Genomic DNA, 19,227 nt, shown 5'->3' on the forward strand with positions numbered 1-19,227 from the left:
GATGGTAGTAAATTATAGAAAAGACAGATCAGGTTGAAAATTAGAATAAAAACAGAGGAGTGTCTTCCGAATCATATGGTACCAAAGCCAACAATCTCAACCGTATAGAATGTTCACAAAATTAGTTAAAAGACATCGATTTCCGCATTTCAAATTCTTTCCCAGCGTTTTGAGAGTAACAACGTGTCGCCCTTCACATGGGTATTTCACTTCGGCTGTGTTTCGCCATTCGGCTTGTTTTTTTGTCAATAGTTCTGCGCGTTTTCTTTTGTGGTCAAGCACTTTTTGTTTGATAAAGCGTCCTTTAAAACGCGGTTGTTCGTTCATGATATAAAAGTAAATGTTGCACTTAAATAAAATTAACCTCTAAGTTTATTGCTCCGAACGATACACGTGCAACCATTTGTTTACATGAATGTTGCGACGTTGCCACATCTGAAGCTCTTCTGTACTGCTACGCTAAGAAAATTGGACTATTTTCATTCGCCTTTTTTTTATTATTGATTATTTATTCGATTTGTGATATACAATCATTTTGAGAAATTCATTAATGAATTTAGTCGACTATGAAAGTGTATGAAATTAGAAGTTTTAAAATGAGGTTTATTTTGACTCACATAGTCGCGAATAAACCACCTTCGGAACAACTAAAACGGTTGATAATGTCAGCATTCTTCAGTTATCGCCGGGCTTTTTGGTGGTCACGAAAATTTGCCCAGGGTTATCGGTGCAAAAGAAACAATTTTGAGCATTTATGTAATTTTCTTTGTTTAATTTTGTTATTAATTTTCTAATAAAGTTTTATATTCTGTTTAAAGTATAGATGTGTTTAAAATGTGTACCGATTTGTAACTGCTTGTTTTCAAATAAATTCCGGGAACTTTTGTGTTATTCCTGTATGTGTAATTAAATTTTAAAGTATGTTTTTATTATTTATACTGTTTTATTTATTATTTCATAATAAATAATAAATACTATTTTATTATTTTTTATTTCATATAAATAATAAAGTGTAATTATAAATAACCTCTAAAATATTTATTTTTTTATTTCTAATATGTTTAATTTTAAGATATTAATATTTTACTTTTAATATTTAAAATTTTACGATATTTATATACATTTTCAAAAACGGCGTTTTATTCAATTAAGGATATGGCGGTATGTCACGTGACCACAACCACGGTGTAAGTAGACAGGTGAAGCATTCCCGATGCTGCGCACTCGTTCAGTTTTTGAACCAATCAGGGCGCGACCGTTTTTGCGAGAAAAGCAATATGGCTGCTTCCATCAATTCGTAGTTCGTTACGTCCGTTATCCGTCGCGTGCGTCTGTTGTGCGGGAAATATTGTGTGTTCTACTTTTGCGACTTTAATACAACATACGCAGCAAGTAGTAAATATAATTAATGTTGAGAGGCATTTATATTGGTTGATATTTGCTAAATAACCCAATTAGCAAAAAAATATTTTTCAACGTTTTTAAAAACATTTTTAGTAATAAAAAAAAATATTTAAAAAACGTTTAAATTAATGGAACAGATCCTTTTTTCTTATTAAAAAAGTATTTATTTTATTGATTTTTTTATTATTCACTAGCAATTTAAATTCTTATTTTTGCTGTATTTATTTTAACCTTGTAAAAAAAAACGTTTTTTTAACATTAAAAAAATGTGTTTTTAATATTAAATAAACGTTTGTTAACATTAAAAAATGTTTCTTTTACATTAAATAAATGTTTTATTAATACAAATTAATAAACAGCTATACGAGTCAGGCGCTGAGTAAGTAAAAAAATTAATAGTTACAGAAGTAACGAATTACAATATATATAATATACATATACATTTATTCCAACTTGATAAACTGCGCGCCGACTATTTGTAGGACTTGAAACACAGCTATCGTTGGAACATTAATAGCCTTCCCTCCCCGGAATTAAATTGACGCGAATTAATTATTTTAGAAAATTAAAGAATTTATTGCGAAAAATATTACCTCAGACGCCCTTCACGGAATGAGGAAGGTTCCAGGTTCGAATCCTGGTTGAGGCAATATTTTTCGCAATAAATTCTTTACAGATTTTTAAAATAATTAATTCGCGGCGATTTAATTCCGGGGGGGGGGGCAATTCCAACGATAGCTGTGTTTCAAGTCCTACAAATAATCAGCGCGCAGTTTATCAAGTTGGAATAGATGTATATGTATATTATATACATTGTAATTCGTTACTTCTGTAACTATTAATTTCTTTACTTGCGCACCTCGTACCGCGTCTGACTCGTATAGCTGTTTTTTAATTTGTTGACATTTTCACAAGTCTAAAATTTTACATGATTTACACATTTTTATTTCTTATAAGCGAACTTCACTTTAAAGTGAGCGCAACAAAATGGGTCGCCTCCTGATTGGTTCAACCGCCAAAGCTACCGCCATTATGCGCAATGCTTCACCTGTCTACTTACACCATGACCATGACTACAACATCAAAGAAGCCGACGCACTGTCGTAACTGGACGATCTATAGCATAGAAAGAGAACACGACACGTTGTGTGTTGTGTGCACTGTGCTGACTGTGCCCATAGGCTTTAATCTCGTCGATTTGAGTTGATTTGAGTGAGTTGAGAAAATAAGGATTGACCCATTTACGATCGAAACATTACTTGGATACGATTTTGCAGGAGCAGATAAACACGTCGAATTAAACTGTATTTTCGTCAATATTTCGTAGTACATATACATATACGCATAGAAGTATAAGACGAAGAAAATCATAAATTGTCGTGACATAAAAATATGGCTACTATGGGCGAGCCTCTCACTTTAGCAAGAGGTAAATTTTTACTAATCAGTTTCAATTACGCAAATATACGTATTATTATGCCATACAAATGACATTTGACGATTATTTTAACACTTACTCCAACAAATTATACAAAACTTTATCTTTTCTTTGTAGATGTCAAGAGGTCTATAGAATTATTAGATAAATTGCAAAAAGGTAAGCAATTATGGAATAGAGCATTTCATGTATTTTGACAATTATCTAATTTTATAATTATTGATTTTCTTTAGGAGGAGAGGTTTCTACAACAAAGTTAGCAGCATTACAGAAAGTGTTACAAAGTGATTTTCTTAGTGCAGTACGGGAGGTATATGAACATGTATATGAGACTGTCGATGTTCAGGTAACAACACACAAGCAGTATATAGCTAATGTTTTAATTTAACAGATACTCTTTATTAATAGTCATAATTACAATTGTTAATGACAATTTGTTAAAGGGTTCGCAGGATGTACGTGCATCTGCAACAGCAAAAGCAACCGTTGCTGCTTTTGCAGCTAGCGAAGGTCACGCACATCCACGTGTAATCGAATTACCGAAAACGGAAGAAGGACTTGGTTTCAACGTAATGGGAGGTAAAGAACAGAATTCGCCGATTTATATATCTCGCATTATCCCTGGTGGGGTTGCTGACAGGCACGGTGGTTTAAAACGTGGGGATCAACTTTTGTCCGTTAACGGAGTGGTCAGTAGAAATCTGTCTCTTTTTAATTTATCAGAAGTAACATTTTTACAATAATTAGAGATAACTTGTTTTAGTGCGTCGAAGGTGAAAATCATGAAAAGGCGGTAGAATTACTAAAGCAGGCTCAAAATTCTGTAAAATTAGTAGTACGTTATACTCCACGTGTTCTCGAAGAAATGGAATTACGTTTCGACAAACAGAGGGCTGCTCGTAGACGTCAACATATGCAATAAATATTATTAGTGCAAATATTTAATTCGCTAAAGAAATGCAAATTTATTGATTATAATGTATCTATACATCTCTCTACACATTTATTAAACTATTTATGCTTTATAGGTATAACTTAACTAACGTTCAACATTCAGATAGTTGTATTCATATTCTCATTCATAAATAAATGTGGTCTATTATAACTACATGCTTTTGCCAACTCTTTATACTACATTTATGTGATCAATTTTGAAGTATATTAAATATTGCAATATTGGTATATTTTATGGTATATATTACTAACGTTGCATACAAATTAGAAATTGTTGTCATTCGTGATATGGAAGTCAATTGAATAATATAATATACAATAGTATAATGCGAAGAGTGAACCAATAAAAAGGAAGACCTATATAAGAAACATAGCTTATGAAATAAATATCTTCTTAAAATTTTTGCCTTTATAAATAAGATGAAAAAAGTAGCGAATATAACTATTCCGCTATCGGCATTGTTCAGTATTTTTGTTATTTCTTTAATAAATGTCCATTTCTATGAGAATTAAGTTGTACGTGGGTGTTTCCGACAAGTAGTCGGATTTCTAATCGGCTCGAGCAGTGGTACTCAATCAGTTCATTTCGAAAAATCCCCTAGACTAATCTTTGCTGTCTCAGCATTCGGATTACGGATTACTGCGTTGCGTTGTGAGGAGCAAGTCGCAATTGTTCTCTCTGAAAGTTGAGTTCGTTGAGTTTTAATCAAAGCAGAGAAATAGGTACGTATTATTGTTCTAATGATTAACACTTTATTCCTTGAGGTTTGTTCTTTGTAGCTGAACTGGCTGTACTAGGTCAAAAAGTGTACACTGAGGGTGCCATTACATGGAGCGCGGAAACGCGGAAACGCGGAAGCGCGGAACAGAATAGTAACTAGTAACTAGATTCCGCGTTTCCGCGAGTTGAGTCCCGCACGTTTGAACGGAAAAGCGGAATCCGCTATTATCGTTTCGATATTCACTGCCAGTACTTAACGCAGCCTATGTATGTACCCTGGCTTGCATATAAGATATACTTCATAATAACCATCAACATGATGTTTGATCTATAATATTATACTGCCACTTTTATTAAATAATAAAGTAATCGAAGAGTATGTGTAAAAGCTTTTTTTTTCAATGTGATTAAACAGCTCCGAAATTTGATGGAGTATACTGTATCCGCGTTGACAACGGATTTTGACGCGTTCGTTCCGCGAGTTTGTTTCTCCTTATATTACATGGAGCACAATTTGCGCGGAAAAGCGGAACAGTATAGTGACAAATAGACATTTGTATTCATTTCTTAAAATTGTGTTCACTTAATTCATTGCAATTTTTATTAATATGCTTATCTTTTCAGCTTATCTATTGAATACAAGCATTTTAATCAATAAATACCGTTAAAAATTAATATTTTATAATTCTCCGTTCCGCTTTTCCGCTCAAAATATGCTCCATGTAATATTAAGGCATTCAAAACAGACGGAACGAATCGACGGAAATCTAGTAAATTTTGTCTTCCGCGCTTCCGCGTTTCCGCGTTTCCGCGCTCCATGTAATGGCACCCTGAAGCGTTTTTTGTAGCAGAATTGGTAAAAGTGTTGCCGTTCTTATGGCCAGTGTCCACGATGCAAGAACTTGGTCCAAGTTTTGGTTTAAGCCAATAAAACTGCTGCTTTTCTGTAAGAGCTGCAAGTTGATTGGCTTAAACCGAAACTCGGACACAGTTCTAGCTTCGTGGACACAATGCTTTATGCTGGCGATGCTGGGTCTACAATGCGAGTCGCAAAGTCGTGAGTCGCAAGAATTGACCAATCACATTCAAATTTGAGGAGAATAATCGACTGTGATTGGTCAATTCTTGCGACTCACGACTTTGCGACTCGCATTGTAGACCCAGCATTTTGCTGTCGCGAAAAAAGTTGAAAGTTTGCCAACTCTCTTTTGACAACTGCAATTGACAAGCGCAACATGGAAAATAACACTTTTCAATTAGCAGTTGCCATCGTTTGCGACTTTGTAGAATCGGCTTAAAGGGCCTCGCACACAAAAGTACATAAACTGCATATGCATAGCATTAAAGTCACTAGATTACAAAGTAACGCAATTAGGGGAAAAATAGCTGCCATTTTGACTCCACGCTACGCGGCCGTTTCAATTGTATATAATTGTATGTATAATCTAATTTTTTGTAGGAAAGAAAATAAAATTGTAAATTATATACAAATAATTTTTATTTATGTTTTTTTTCCATTTGCTATAGCCATTTTTATCGCAACACTTCTACTGCTATGACCAGCTGCTTTTTTTACATCACTGCTTACTTTTTTTAAAGAAAAATGAATTTTTGTTATTACAAAATTTTTTATAAACTTATAACCAATATTATGACACGAAGGAATAAAGTTTATCAAATATTCTTGTAAAAACATTGTTATAAAATCATTGACTTTTAATACATTAAAAAGTAAGTTAGTCTCATTTTTTCGAAATAATAGTTCGCACTTACATATCAAATTATATATCTCTATGCTTGGAAATATTAAAATATTTTCTTTATATTCTCTTAACTTTGTATAAAAACTTAGATTATTATTGTAGCTATAATTGTTAGAATCATTCGTAGTCACAAGAACATTAAAACAATTATTGCAATGTGTAAAATTTTTCTTTATTTTTAATAATAATGCACCTATTAAATAATATAATGCAGCTTGAACTGTATTATTTAAATCAGTTTCCTTTTCATTTTCAAGCAATGGTTGATATATATTTACATCCCATAAATTTTCATTGCTCTGCAGACATCTCTCTTCTGCAGAGGAATTTCTAGAATCTAATTGTTTTATTTCATTACAATAAGTAATAAGATCATTAGAGTCAATAACAGAATAATTACTACGATTAATATTTGCTTGATATTGTGATAAACAAACAAGTCTAAACGCTTGTTTAAATTCACGAGCGTCCGGTACAGATTTTCTCCCTCGAATTTGTGAAAATAGATTTTCTAAGGCATCTTGAGTGAACCTTCCTAATAATAAATACTTGAAATTGTGTTTCTCTAAATATTCAGCTTGCACATCTAGAGCAGTCTGAGTACAAAGTATAAACCACTTTGAAAAGGTTTTCATCCTCCGTTCGAGACTGTAATTCCTCGAACAATCTCCAGAAAATCTTGCAGAAAATTAATATTATCTTTGTACACATCTACTTTACAATAAGATAGTGCAAGCTTCTGATAGCGACCTGTCATGATTTTAAACCATTTATACATAATATTCAAATATAGAGCTTTCTTTAAGATATGGGCACAATTTTAACGTATCCTTTTGGTCTAAATTAAAAACTTCGCGAATAGGTGTCAGAGAAATTTCATTGGATGGTAAGTTATATTTTTTTACCAGAGTTTCGTCTAAATAAAATTTTTTCCCTGATGTTAATGAGCATGAAACATTTTTGTACACGTGCACAGAATCTGGCATAATGAATGATTTATTTTGATTATTGTATGGATGTTCAATATAATTATTAATTTTACAATATTTTCCAACAGTTATGTTCATAATATTCCACCAACTCCTATTGTCCCATATCAGAAATAATTACTTTTATTACTAATCCGATATGATGTGCTTTTTGAACAATTGATATAATTTTATTATACATTTCTTCTGAATCGATTGAATTACCTGTCAATTCGTAAGCAACAGATTGTTTCCATTTTGTGGAAATACCACACAACATGAAAACAAGACAATGCGTTGCTAATTTATCAGAACTATCTAATCCCCCTGATAATTTCATAGTAGGTCGACCAACAACTGACATGATTGAATTGTCGTACTGTAAACCTGGTTTTATAGACATTTCGTCAATTAAGAGAACAGCATGTTTCTCTTCAGGCTTGAACGATTTTATCTGAAATTAAATTACAAAATCATAAGCAAATAATAGATAAAAATGTTTGTTAAATATAAATATGAGTACAAATATTTGCAAAAAAAATATTAAAAACAAAAAACCAATAACCTAGGCTGAGATTTCATACATCCGACAACGACAATGTCGGACGTAGGCGATTGGCTGCGGGATAAATTTCTCGAATCTCTAGAAATTATTTATCCCGCAGCAAATCGCCTACGTCCGACATTGTCGTTGTCAGATGTATGAAATCTAAGCCTTAATCCAATTCAACATTATAAGTACTAACTTTAATTTTTAGCATGTTGAAAATATCCTCAAATATACCTGGCTTAAATTTTAAGCCTTGTATGCGACTTTGTAGAGTGCGGATACTTGGATACGGTAAATGCTGTCGGCGCACTTCTTCGTAGCCTTTTTGTCCGCAAGCTGCATAAAGTTTCAATGCTTTTGTAATTGTATCTGCAGACCATGATGTTCCTTTTTGTGTTTTACGCGTGATAAAGTCCTTTTGATCTTCGTTAAATATGTCATTATATCTTACATCTCTTTTTTGCAATTTTCTTTTTAAGATATTACGTTCCACCACAGTCTTATTTAAAGATTTCTTTAATTTTTTTATTTGTTCTTCAAAACTTTTTATTATTTTATCAAGATTTTTATTTGATGCAGTATCATCTCATTACCACATCGGTTGCTTCAAAATGTTTTGATTTATTGGCACCACAATCTGCAGATATAATTTCCAACTCGGTAATAGTATCGTCGCTATTATTGATATTACTGTAGGAATTTTCATTAAAATTATTTGCATTGTCCTCGTATTCATCTACAATTATTTCAAATAAATAATATTACAGTAATACATGTGTTTATAAGGAAATGATTCAGATAATTATACCTGAATTGTATCTTTCTTATACATCTAAGTATCATTGAATTATGTAAAACTTACGAGAATTATTACATTCTTACCATTATTAGTACTCATATTGTTTATTACTTCATTGGAATTATTTTCCAAATGTAATAAATTAGGTTTTCCATATGGGCGGAGCAATTTTCTATCATCTGCTCGATTGTTCTCAAATTGATTTTCATCAAAATGCATCTGTAAAATTAATATAATAATTAGTACTGTAAGACATAAATGTTTCATACGTTTGTAATTCATTAATTACCTCATAAATTTCAGCCCTTTCTGGTAAAGTATCTCTTCCAATTAATTGAAGCCATTCATGCCTTCTTTCTTTATTTTTCGGAACACGAAATAACCTAAATCCTCTTTCGCTGCGATTATTGCAGACTTTAACACAACAACCTGGCATCTTGATACCTCTCATTTTTCTTCATGTGCAAAGAAGATTATGGGTGTTTCCGACAAGTAGTCGGATTTCTAATCGGCTCGAGCAGTGGTACTCAATCAGTTCATTTCGAAAAATCCCCTAGACTAATCTTTGCTGTCTCAGCACTCGGATTACGGACTACTGCGTTGCGTTGTGAGGAGCAAGTCGCAATTGTTCTCTCTGAAAATTGAGTTCGTTGAGTTTTAATCAAAGCAGAGAAATAGGTACGTATTATTGTTCTAATGATTAACACTTTATTTTCTTTGAAATATACATTAAATAATAGAAGTATATGTACATACACGTTTCACTGACAGAAATCCCGAAAAACGAATTGTTAACCTCACTAACCTCTAACTTCACTTAACCTCACTACATTAATTGTTAATATGTAATTTAATTAAAGCAATATTTTTTTTAAGCAGCTTGAAGACTTACAAGTCCTTTGAAATTGATGCGAGTGAGGACAGATCCATTGTGAGCAGGACTTTTTGGTAGGTATTATAAAATTGAAAAATTTTTTTGTGTCTGGGAAGGTTTATTAAATATATATTTTTTGCTGTTATATATTATATTGTACACATGTTTAGAATTAAAGGACCATATATATTATTATATTATTTAAATAAATATATTTTTTTTACAGAAAACTGTAAATGTTAGCTGGCTGTTGACAGACATCAACGTCTGTATCGAGACAAGTTAACGCATTCACTGTAAATATTGTTCATCATCACTTGGATGTATCAAAAACCTGCAAGTGAGGACAGATCCATTGAGCAGGACATTTTTGGTAGGTATATTATAAAATTGAAAAATTTTTGTGCTAGGAAGGTTAATTAAATATATATATATTTTTGCTATTATGTTATTGTATGTACACATGTTTAGAATGAGGAACATATATTATTATATTATTTCAATAAATATATTCCTTTACAGAAAACTAGATTTTAGCGGGCTGTTGACAGACATCGACAATTAAAGTCTGTATCGAGGCAAGTTAACGCATTCACTGTAAAATATCTCCTTCAAGGTAAATTCAAAATGTAATTCATATTGTTCCTTGTCACTTGGATGTATCAAAAACCGCAATAAATTATTTACATTCTATTACATGTCTATTGAAATTGTTGCTGAACATAGGGATCATACAAGGATGGATATATTTCTTTTATGGAATGTTTTTTTTAATAACGATGAGGACAATGAAGTTAATTGGCAAATGCACCACGTTAGAGAACCGCATTTGAAAATTAGTAATTATTTTGAGAACATTGTTCTTTTCTATTCTGTCACAGGTGATGACAAGTTTGTATTATTTATTGTTTGAATTTCATACAGAATGCCATTTATGCCGAACCAGACGGAATAGTCATTACACACACACACACACAAACACACACACACACACACACACACACACACACACACACACAATAGCGCAACTTTATCACAGCTACATATAGACATTGATCAAATAAAACATATGTTTATCTTAATTTTTTAAAGATTTTTAAATTGAATCTATTCTTAAAGTATATGTGTGTGTGTGTGTGTGTGTGTGTGTGTGTGTGTGTGTGTGTGTGTGTGTGTGTGTGTGTGTGCGTGTGCGTGTGCGTGTGCGTGTGCGTGTGTGTGTGTGTGTGTGTGTGTGTGTGTGTGTGTGTGTGTGTGTGTGTGTGTAATGACTATTCCGTCTGGTTCGGCATAAATAGCATTCTGTATGAAATTCAAACGATAAATAATACAAACTTGTCATCACCTGTAACGGCTGTAACAGAATAGAAAAGAACAATGTTCTCAAAATAATTACTAATTTTCAAATGCGGTTCTCTAACGTGGTGCATTTGCCAATTAGCTTCATTGTCCTCATCGTTATTAAAAAAAACATTCCATAAAAGAAATATATCCATCCTTGTATAATCCCTATGTTCAGCAACAATTTCAATAGACATGTAATAGAATGTAAATAATTTATTGCGGTTTTTGATACATCCAAGTGATAAGGAACAATATGAATTACATTTTGAATTTACCTTGAAGGATATATTTTACAGTGAATGCGTTAACTTGCCTCGATACAGACTTTAATTGTCGATGTCTGTCAACAGCCCGCTAAAATCTAGTTTTCTGTAAAGGAATATATTTATTGAAATAATATAATAATATATGTTCCTCATTCTAAACATGTGTACATACAATAACATATAATAGCAAAAAAAAAATATATATTTAATTAACCTTCCTATAGCACGAAATATTTTCAATTTTATAATATACCTACCAAAAATGTCCTGCTCAATGGATCTGTCCTCACTTGCAGGTTTTTGATACATCCAAGTGATGATGAACAATATTTACAGTGAATGCGTTAACTTGTCTCGATACAGACGTTGATGTCTGTCAACAGCCAGCTAACATTTACAGTTTTCTGTAAAAAAATATATTTATTGAAATAATATAATAATATATGTTCCTTTAATTCTAAACATGTGTACAATATAATATATAACAGCAAAAAATATATATTTAATAAACCTTCCCAGAAACAAAAAAATTTTTTAAATTTTATAATATACCTACTAAAAAGTCCTGCTCACAATGGATCTGTCCTCACTCGCATCCATTTCAAAAGACTTGTAAGTCTTCAAGCTGCTTAAAAAAAATATTGCTTTAATTAAATTACATATTAACAATCAATGTAGTGAGGTTAAGTGAAGTTAGAGGTTAGTGAGATTAACAATTCGTTTTTCGGGATTTCTGTCAGTGAAACGTGTATGTACATATACTTCTATTATTTAATGTATATTTCAAAGAAAATAAAGTGTTAATCATTAGAACAATAATACGTACCTATTTCTCTGCTTTGATTAAAACTCAACGAACTCAACTTTCAGAGAGAACAATTGCGACTTTCTCCTCACAACGCAACGCAGTAATCCGTAATCCGAGTGCTGAGACAGCAAAGATTAGTCTAGGGGATTTTTCGAAATGAACTGATTGAGTACCACTGCTCGAGCCGATTATAAATCCGACTACTTGTCGGAAACACCCAGAGTTGTGTTCCAAGTTCCAAGTATTATGGAAAGTACAAGACAAAATATTGACACGGGTAATGATAACAGTGCTGTCACAATTGCATCAATAGAAGAAATGTTAATAGCTGCTGTGCAAGAACGTCCTCCCTTATGGAATTATAAAGATTTTTCAGCGTCACAACGCACAAAAGCAATTAAAGACAAACTGTGGCAAGAAATTGAGGATTTTCTCAATACTAACAAAGAAAACAGTATATTGACTAATATATTTTATCTTATTAACTATATATTAATTGCGTAATAATTACCGCATGTGGCTCTCTCACTATTTTCTATTTGATTTATTCAGGAGAGCTTATACTTTTAGTTTATTATTTAAAAAAATTAATTGTGAACTTTGTTTTAGAGCAATACACTATCGCAGCATTAAAATCAAAATGGAAGAACTTATACGATACATATCGAACATATCTAATGAAAGAAAAAGGCAAAAGTGGACAAGCTGCAAAAAAAAGCAAACATGGCGATTTATGGAGCAAATGAGCTTTTTAAAAGATACTTTTGATCTTGGAATTAAAAAGTAAGTAAATAATAATTTGAAAATAAAAAAGCAGTTCTAACAATATTTACAATCATTATATTTTGCAATGTAGCACAGTCAGTAATTTAACGCTACCTACACCTACACCAGAAGACACTTCCTTCAACGATGATCTACATTCTGAACTCGGTAACCTCTCTAATTTTTCTGAGGATAATGAATTAAATAAAGGTTTGTATATTTTGTTATAAAAATATTGAAAAATTGTAATTAATTATAAACAAATAATTAAAATAAATGCATCTATAAAATTGACTTATATAACAATAACTTTTTTTAGGCAACAAGAAACGGAAAGCCGATGATCCAATTGAAAGAATTGCAAAAGCGTTGAATGAACCTATTCCTCCTCCTCAAATCTTACAACAACCGCTCTTACCCATGCCTGAAATAAAAGAGAAGGATGAAATTTGTAGTTTTTGTTTAACAATGGATAGAAAATTGCGAAAGTTACCTCTGAAAAAAGTAAATATGGCAATGTTTAAAATGTATGAACTTCTTTTTAAAATAAAAAATGAAGATAATTTAATGTAAGCAAACAATTGGTTTTTTTAAGTTTATCTATATATAACAACACTTATAGGAAAAACTCATACGTGTAAAATTTAGAAATATATACCTGTAGAAATATATATCTTTAGAAATATATACCTGTTCTTAAAATCTTGTAGTACATTTTATTTTCTCATAAGCAAAATATTTTTTATATAATTTACAATCAAAAAATTCAATTTTACAATTACATGACTGCTTTTTAATTTATTTACACATGTCAGTATATATTTTTATTCTAAATATTTTTTAGAATTGAACATTTCAGTATATTGTATATTTTTACAGTATGATCGCTTTTTAATCTAGTTACATGTAAGCATATTGCCAATCTACAGCTCCATCGTTGTTAAAGTAATAAAGAAATTTTTTTCGGACTTCTGCTGCTTGTCGAGTACTGGAGTTGTTTCCTGAGCGAGTTATATCTGCCATGCCACTTAAGGTCTCCATATTTGCTCTCCAACTTCCTGGTACGAAACCGTTTTCGTTCTGTCTGTCAATTAATTCTGGTGTTACATATTGAATATTTTCTTCTTCATTTTAAGGTCTGCCATGCGTAACCAATTGTGGAGGCATAAGGTATCTTGCACAATTTTCATTGTATTGTCAACACTTAGAATAATAGGTTTTCTAAAAATCCGCCACCTATTTGCTAGAATACCAAAGCTATTTTCAATTGTTCTTCTAGCCCTTGATAATCGATAATTGAATACGCGTTTTTCGTATTCAGTATTTTGTTTGCCCGGGTACGGTCTTAATAAATACGTTTTTAGTGGGAAAGCTTCATCTCCCACTAAACAATATGGCAGATTGTCTCCATTTTCAGAAATTGGTGCAGGCTTTGGTAGCTTCATTTCATTATTTTCAAATTTCTGACCAAATACGCTTTCCTTAAAGATTCCTCCATCGCTCCTTCGCCCATAAGCTCCAATATCAACAAATTGAAAAATATAATTGGCATCACATATAGCCAGAAGAAGACTTCCGTTTCCGGTTGGTTAGGTGTGAGTTGGCGATTTGTGCGAGCGAAAAGCGAAGTGCGAGTGTGAGAGATAGAGCGAGTGAGAGAGCGTGGAGAGTGAGAGGTGAGCTCGGTGAGGGAAAGGGAAGGTAGGAGAGTGGAGGCAGCGCGGAGGATAAGGGAGGAGAGTCCGTGGAGGCGAAGGAGAATTGGGAAGGTTGAGGTTAGAGAGACGAGCGTAGAAGGGGAAGGATAGAGAGCGCGAGAGTGAAAAGCTAGGGAATTCTGGAGACTTCGGGATAACGCCAGGAAGTAGTACGGCCGTAGAGTAGAGGATAGATGGCGCATTTTGCGGATAGGTTGGGGAAAGAGAGACGCGGAAGTACGGGGAATATAGATGAGCTTTCCAAGAGGAAAGGAAGTATAGAGGAGATGTTTAAGAGGAAGAGGGATAAAATAGAGAAGGAAGAGGGCGCGGGGGGGGGAAGAGGACGAAGACTTCTCGAAGAGAAGCAACAAAACGGTGAGAACGCCACCAGGGGGGGCAGGGGGGGAGGATATGGATGTGAAGGGGTTGTTGAGAGGAATAAGGGAGGAGATGAGGGAGGGGTTAAGAGGAGTGAGAGAGGAGATTAGAGAGGTGGCGAAGGAGCAAAAGGAGGCAATGATGGAAGAAGTAAAGAAGATAAAAAGCGAATTGAAAGAGAGAGAGGAGATGTGGAGAAGGGAGAGAGGAGAGCTCCAGAAAAGAATAGAGGACATGGAACGAAAGCTGGAGGGGATGCAGATGGAGGTAAAGGGAGGAGGTCTTGGGGGAGGAAGAGGTAGAGAGGAAAGCGGAGGAGGGCCGAAAGAGGAGGGGAGGGGAGAGGCTGATTGGAAGGAGAGGGTGGAAAGGCTGGAAAGGAGGTACGAAGTAAAGGAGAGGGGAGAAAGGAGAAGAAACATTCTGATAAAAGGAGTGAAGGAAGATGCGGGAGGAATAAAGGGGGGAGTGGCGGAGGTGATGAAAAAGTTAGGCGTGGAGGTGAAGATAGAGGAGATTAGAAAAATAGAGGCGGGGAGAAGAGAGAAGGGGGGTATGGCAGTAGTGAAAGTGGGAAGTGAAGAAGAGAAGGCGAAAATAATGAGAAATAAGTGGAAACTGAGAGGCAAAAATACGTGGATAGACGAAGACTTGACATGGGAGGAAAGAAGGATAAAATGGAAGATAAACCAAGTGGCATGGAAGGCAAGAGGAGAGGGTAAAAAGGTACGGATAGGGATGGGAAGAGTATGGATAGAGGGGGAATGGTGGGTGTGGGATGAGGTTAGAGGTATGCTTAGGAATGGCAGAGAGAGGTGCTGGGAGGAAGGGCAAGGCAAGGAAAAGAAAATAAAAGAGAGGAAGAGCAAAGGCAGGGGGAATAGAGGAGGGAGAGGGAACGGGTAGGGGGGAAGAAAGAGGAGCAGAAATTGAGAAGGATAAGAGAGAGGAACTGGGTGGAAGAGTGGGAGAGGAAGAGGGAGAGGAGGGAGAGAGGAGAGGGAGAGGGAGGGGAAGTAGTATTTATAAGGTGGCCTTTTGGAATGTGGCGGGGCTAACAAATAAAGATAAAGAGTTTTGGAAAAGGCTGGAGGATTGGGACGTAATGGTGTTATGCGAAACGTGGGTGGACGGTAAGGGGTGGGAAAGGATAAAAGAAAAAATGCCAAGAGGCTACGTATGGGAAGTGCAGAGAGCAGGGAGGAAGAGCCGGAAGGGAAGGGCGATAGGAGGAATGATAGTAGGGGTGAGGGCAGGGATCAAGATGGAAAGAGAGAAGACGAAAAAAGATAAGGAAGGGATAGTATCGATAAAAGTGAAACTTGGAAAAGAGTGGTGGAGGGTAGTGGGAGTATATATAAATAAGGATATGGACCGGAAGTTGGAAGACCTGAAAGAATGGGTGGAGGAGATTGAGAGGGGAGTGAGAGTGCTGATAGGAGAGGATTTTAACGCAAGGACCGGTAAGGAAGGAGGGTTCGTGGAAGAGGGAGAAGAAGAGATGGGGGAAGGAGAGAGGAGATCGAAGGATGGCAAAGTAAATGGGGAAGGAAAAAAGCTGTGTAGATTCCTGGGGGAACGTGGGTGGGCAATTTTTAACGGAGGAATAAGAGGTGATGAAGAAGGAGAATGGACGTATACAGGGGGAAGAGGGGAGTCGGTGATTGACTACGTGTTAGGGGACAGGAGGACAAGGGAAAGGGTAGAACGGGTGGTGGTAGAAGAGAAGGTCGATTCAGACCATCAGCCAGTGACAGCGTGGGTGGAAGGGTGGGAGGAAGGTATGGATAAGGGGAAGGGGGGAAGGAGCGGAAGTGGGAGAGGGGACTGGTCAGAAGAGGGCAGGAAAAAATTTAGAGAGTTAATGGGGGACAGGCAAGCTCGAGGAGGGGGAGTGGAGGAAGAGTGGCAGAGGTTGAAGGGGAGGATAAAGGAGGTATTAAGGGAAGAGAATGGAAGGGGCAAAGAGGAGGAGAGGAGGGAGGAGGAAGAGGAGATAAGGAGAGAAGAGGTGTGGGAGGTAGTGAGGAAGCTTAGAGAAAGAAAAGCGTTGGGAAGTGATGGAATTCCGAATGAGGTTTGGAAGTTTGGAGGGGAGGTAGTGAAAGAATGGCTATGGGAAGTGTGCAATAGAGGGTGGAAAGGAGAGGGGTGGCCGGAAGATTGGAGGGAGGGAATTATAGTGCCTATAGGAAAAAAGGGAGAGGGGGAAAGAGTGGGGGACTACAGAGGGGTGACGTTAGCACAAACGGCATACAAAGTGTATGCTGCCGTACTGGCGGAAAGGTTGAGGAAGGAGGTTGAAGAGAAGGGCTTGCTGCCACCGAGTCAGACAGGGTTTAGAAGAGGGGTTGGGACCACGGACAACATTTACGTATTGAATCACCTGATAAACAGGCAAGTAAATGGAAAGAAAGGGAAGATGGTGGTGATGTTCGTGGACTTAAAAGCAGCTTTTGACTCGGTGGACAGGAGGATTCTAGTGGAAGCCATGAGAAAAAGGGGAGTAAGAGAGGGCTTGGTGGAGAGGTGTAAAGAACTGCTGGGGGAGACGATATGCAGAGTAAGGGTGGGGGAGGAGATGGGAGAGAGATTTTGGACAGGAAGGGGAGTCAGACAAGGGTGTCCGTTAAGTCCGATTCTGTTCACCTTGCTGCTGGCGGACATTGACGATGAACTGAAAAAAGGGGGCTGGGGTGGAATAAAGCTGGGAAAGAGAAAGATATATACACTGGCTTATGCAGACGATATAGCGATGTTGGCGGAGAATGAGGATTATGAAAGGAATGATAGGAAAACTGGAGGGGTATTTGGACAGAAAGGGATTGGTATTGAACAGTGAAAAAACGAAGATAATGAGATGCAGAAAAGGGGGAGGAAGATGGAAAAAGGTGAGTTGGAGATGGAAGGGTAGGATAATAGAGGAGGTGAGAAAATTCTGCTACTTGGGATATGTAGTAAAATGTAATGGGAGGCAGGATGAACATGTAAAAGAGAGGACGAGGAGAGGGGCGGCGTTGCTGGGACAAGTATGGGGGATCGGAAAAAGGAGATTTGGGGGGGATTGGGGTAGGAGAATATGGTTGTTTGATAAGTTGATATGGACGGTGATAAGTTACGGAGTGGAAATATGGGGGTGGAGGGAAAGAGGGGAAATAGAGAGATTACAGGAAAGATATTTAAGGTGGGTGTTGGGAGTGGAAAGATGTATACCGGGATATATGATTAGGGAGGAGTTACAAAGGGAGAAACTAAGAGGAAGGGCGGTTATGAGAGCATGGGGGTATGAGAAAAAATTGGAGGAGGGAAAGGGAGGGGAGCTGGCAAGGGAATGCTGGGAGGAGGTAAAGAGGAGGGCGAAAAGAGGGGTGAGCAGGGGGGGATGGGAGGAGGAGAGAAAACAAGCGGCGGAGAGCAGGGGCTGGAAGATAGAGGAGGTGGAGGAGGGGATGTGGAGGGGGGAGGACGTGCTTGAGAGAGAAAAGAGAATGCAAAGAGAAGAGAGGTGGAAGGAGATAGGGGAGGCAAAATTTAACAAGTGGTATGGCATGATAAAAGGGGAGGGGATACCGGAGTACTTAAAAAAGAACTGGGGAGAAAATAGGTGGCAGAGGATGGCTAGATACAGGCTGGGAGGTGGTATGAGGGGGGTGAAACATTGGATGGCAGAGGAGAGAAGAGTGTGCAGGGTGTGTGGAGGGGGGGGAGGAGACGTGGGAACACGTGTGGGAAGATTGTGCAGATTGGGGGGGAGGGAGATCATGGCAGGAAGCGGTGGGGGAGGTATTGGGGGAAGAAGGGGAGGGGGAGAGATGGCTGAGGAAATTAGAGAGAGTAAGGGAGGGAGAGGGTGATGGAGGGGATTGGGAGGTAAGGGAGGGGAGGTGTGAATGAGAGAAAGAGGAGGAGTGAGGAGTTTGTAAACGGAAACGGAAGTCCACAGAGATAGGGAACTTGCGAGCGTGTGTGTGTATGTAAAGATAGGTAGGGCGATTAGTTGTAAGGTTAAATGTAAAATAGGCTAAGGTAGGTTAAGTGAATGTAAAGGGTTGGGAACGTCCCTACAAAACGCCTTGCAACCCTGAGGGGAGCCAATAAATATATCTATCTATAGCCAGAAGAACCACACTATGACTTCCTTTATAATTGTAGTAAGACGATCCTGCTTTGGCTGGACACTTAAAAGAAATAAAATACTTTCAGAATTTGGAAAAATTTATATGTATAAATATTATTCTATATCGTGAATAAATAATTTATCTTACTTGAATAATTATATGTTTACCGTCGATGGCACCTATACAGTGTGGAAAGTTCCATTTATCCGCGAAATTATTTGCTACTGTTAGCCATTTGTCTTCACTCAAATCTGCAGGTAATACTATAGATGATAAATTGTTCCATAAAGCTTGACATGTTTCTGAGATAATGTTTGCAGCAGTAGTCAGACTAACTAAATACTGGTAACATATCGAAGAAATAGAATCGCCAGAAG

The 19,227-nt window shown here is 36.2% G+C and overlaps 4 protein-coding genes and 1 long non-coding RNA gene across 7 annotated transcripts; 3 read left to right on the plus strand and 2 right to left on the minus strand.

Moving 5' to 3' along the window:
- Positions 1-2,457: 2,457 nt before the first annotated feature.
- Positions 2,458-3,950, plus strand: Veli (L27 and PDZ_signaling domain-containing protein veli). Of its 2 annotated transcripts, XM_077399434.1 has the most exons (6): positions 2,458-2,616; positions 2,682-2,833; positions 2,960-3,001; positions 3,076-3,188; positions 3,286-3,531; positions 3,606-3,950. In XM_077399434.1, exons 2-6 carry the CDS (start codon positions 2,797-2,799, stop codon positions 3,762-3,764), a joined length of 597 nt encoding a protein of 198 aa, XP_077255560.1. In that variant the 5' UTR covers positions 2,458-2,616; positions 2,682-2,796; the 3' UTR covers positions 3,765-3,950. The 2 variants fall into 2 exon arrangements, with proteins under 2 accessions (XP_077255560.1, XP_077255559.1); XM_077399433.1 differs by having other exon boundaries at positions 2,512-2,833.
- Positions 3,951-7,994: 4,044 nt separating this feature from the next.
- Positions 7,995-9,102, minus strand: LOC143893728 (uncharacterized). Its single transcript, XM_077399439.1, has 3 exons — positions 8,887-9,102; positions 8,681-8,816; positions 7,995-8,534 (listed from the first exon to the last, which is right to left on the minus strand). The coding sequence occupies exons 1-3, from the start codon at positions 9,046-9,048 to the stop codon at positions 8,380-8,382; spliced, it is 453 nt and encodes a 150-aa protein (XP_077255565.1). The 5' UTR covers positions 9,049-9,102; the 3' UTR covers positions 7,995-8,379.
- A 594-nt stretch (positions 9,103-9,696) lies between these two features.
- On the minus strand, positions 9,697-12,043 carry LOC143893731 (uncharacterized). Its single transcript, XR_013255906.1, has 4 exons — positions 11,908-12,043; positions 11,638-11,706; positions 11,339-11,485; positions 9,697-11,184 (listed from the first exon to the last, which is right to left on the minus strand). It is a non-coding gene; the product is annotated as an uncharacterized LOC143893731 (long non-coding RNA).
- LOC143893726 (uncharacterized) lies at positions 12,025-13,356 on the plus strand. Of its 2 annotated transcripts, none has more exons than XM_077399435.1 (4): positions 12,025-12,166; positions 12,499-12,672; positions 12,746-12,864; positions 12,974-13,356. In XM_077399435.1, exons 2-4 carry the CDS (start codon positions 12,530-12,532, stop codon positions 13,225-13,227), a joined length of 516 nt encoding a protein of 171 aa, XP_077255561.1. In that variant the 5' UTR covers positions 12,025-12,166; positions 12,499-12,529; the 3' UTR covers positions 13,228-13,356. The 2 variants fall into 2 exon arrangements, with proteins under 2 accessions (XP_077255561.1, XP_077255562.1); XM_077399436.1 differs by lacking the exon at positions 12,025-12,166 and adding an exon at positions 12,173-12,343.
- Positions 13,357-15,753: 2,397 nt separating this feature from the next.
- On the plus strand, positions 15,754-18,845 carry LOC143893719 (uncharacterized). The gene has a single exon (XM_077399418.1). It carries the CDS (start codon positions 15,838-15,840, stop codon positions 17,572-17,574), a length of 1,737 nt encoding a protein of 578 aa, XP_077255544.1. The 5' UTR covers positions 15,754-15,837; the 3' UTR covers positions 17,575-18,845.
- Positions 18,846-19,227: the final 382 nt, after the last annotated feature.

Source organism: Temnothorax americanus, unplaced genomic scaffold (genome assembly GCF_048541705.1).
Source record: "Temnothorax americanus isolate GAGA-0224 unplaced genomic scaffold, ASM4854170v1 Scaffold126, whole genome shotgun sequence".
NCBI lineage: Eukaryota > Metazoa > Arthropoda > Insecta > Hymenoptera > Formicidae > Temnothorax > Temnothorax americanus.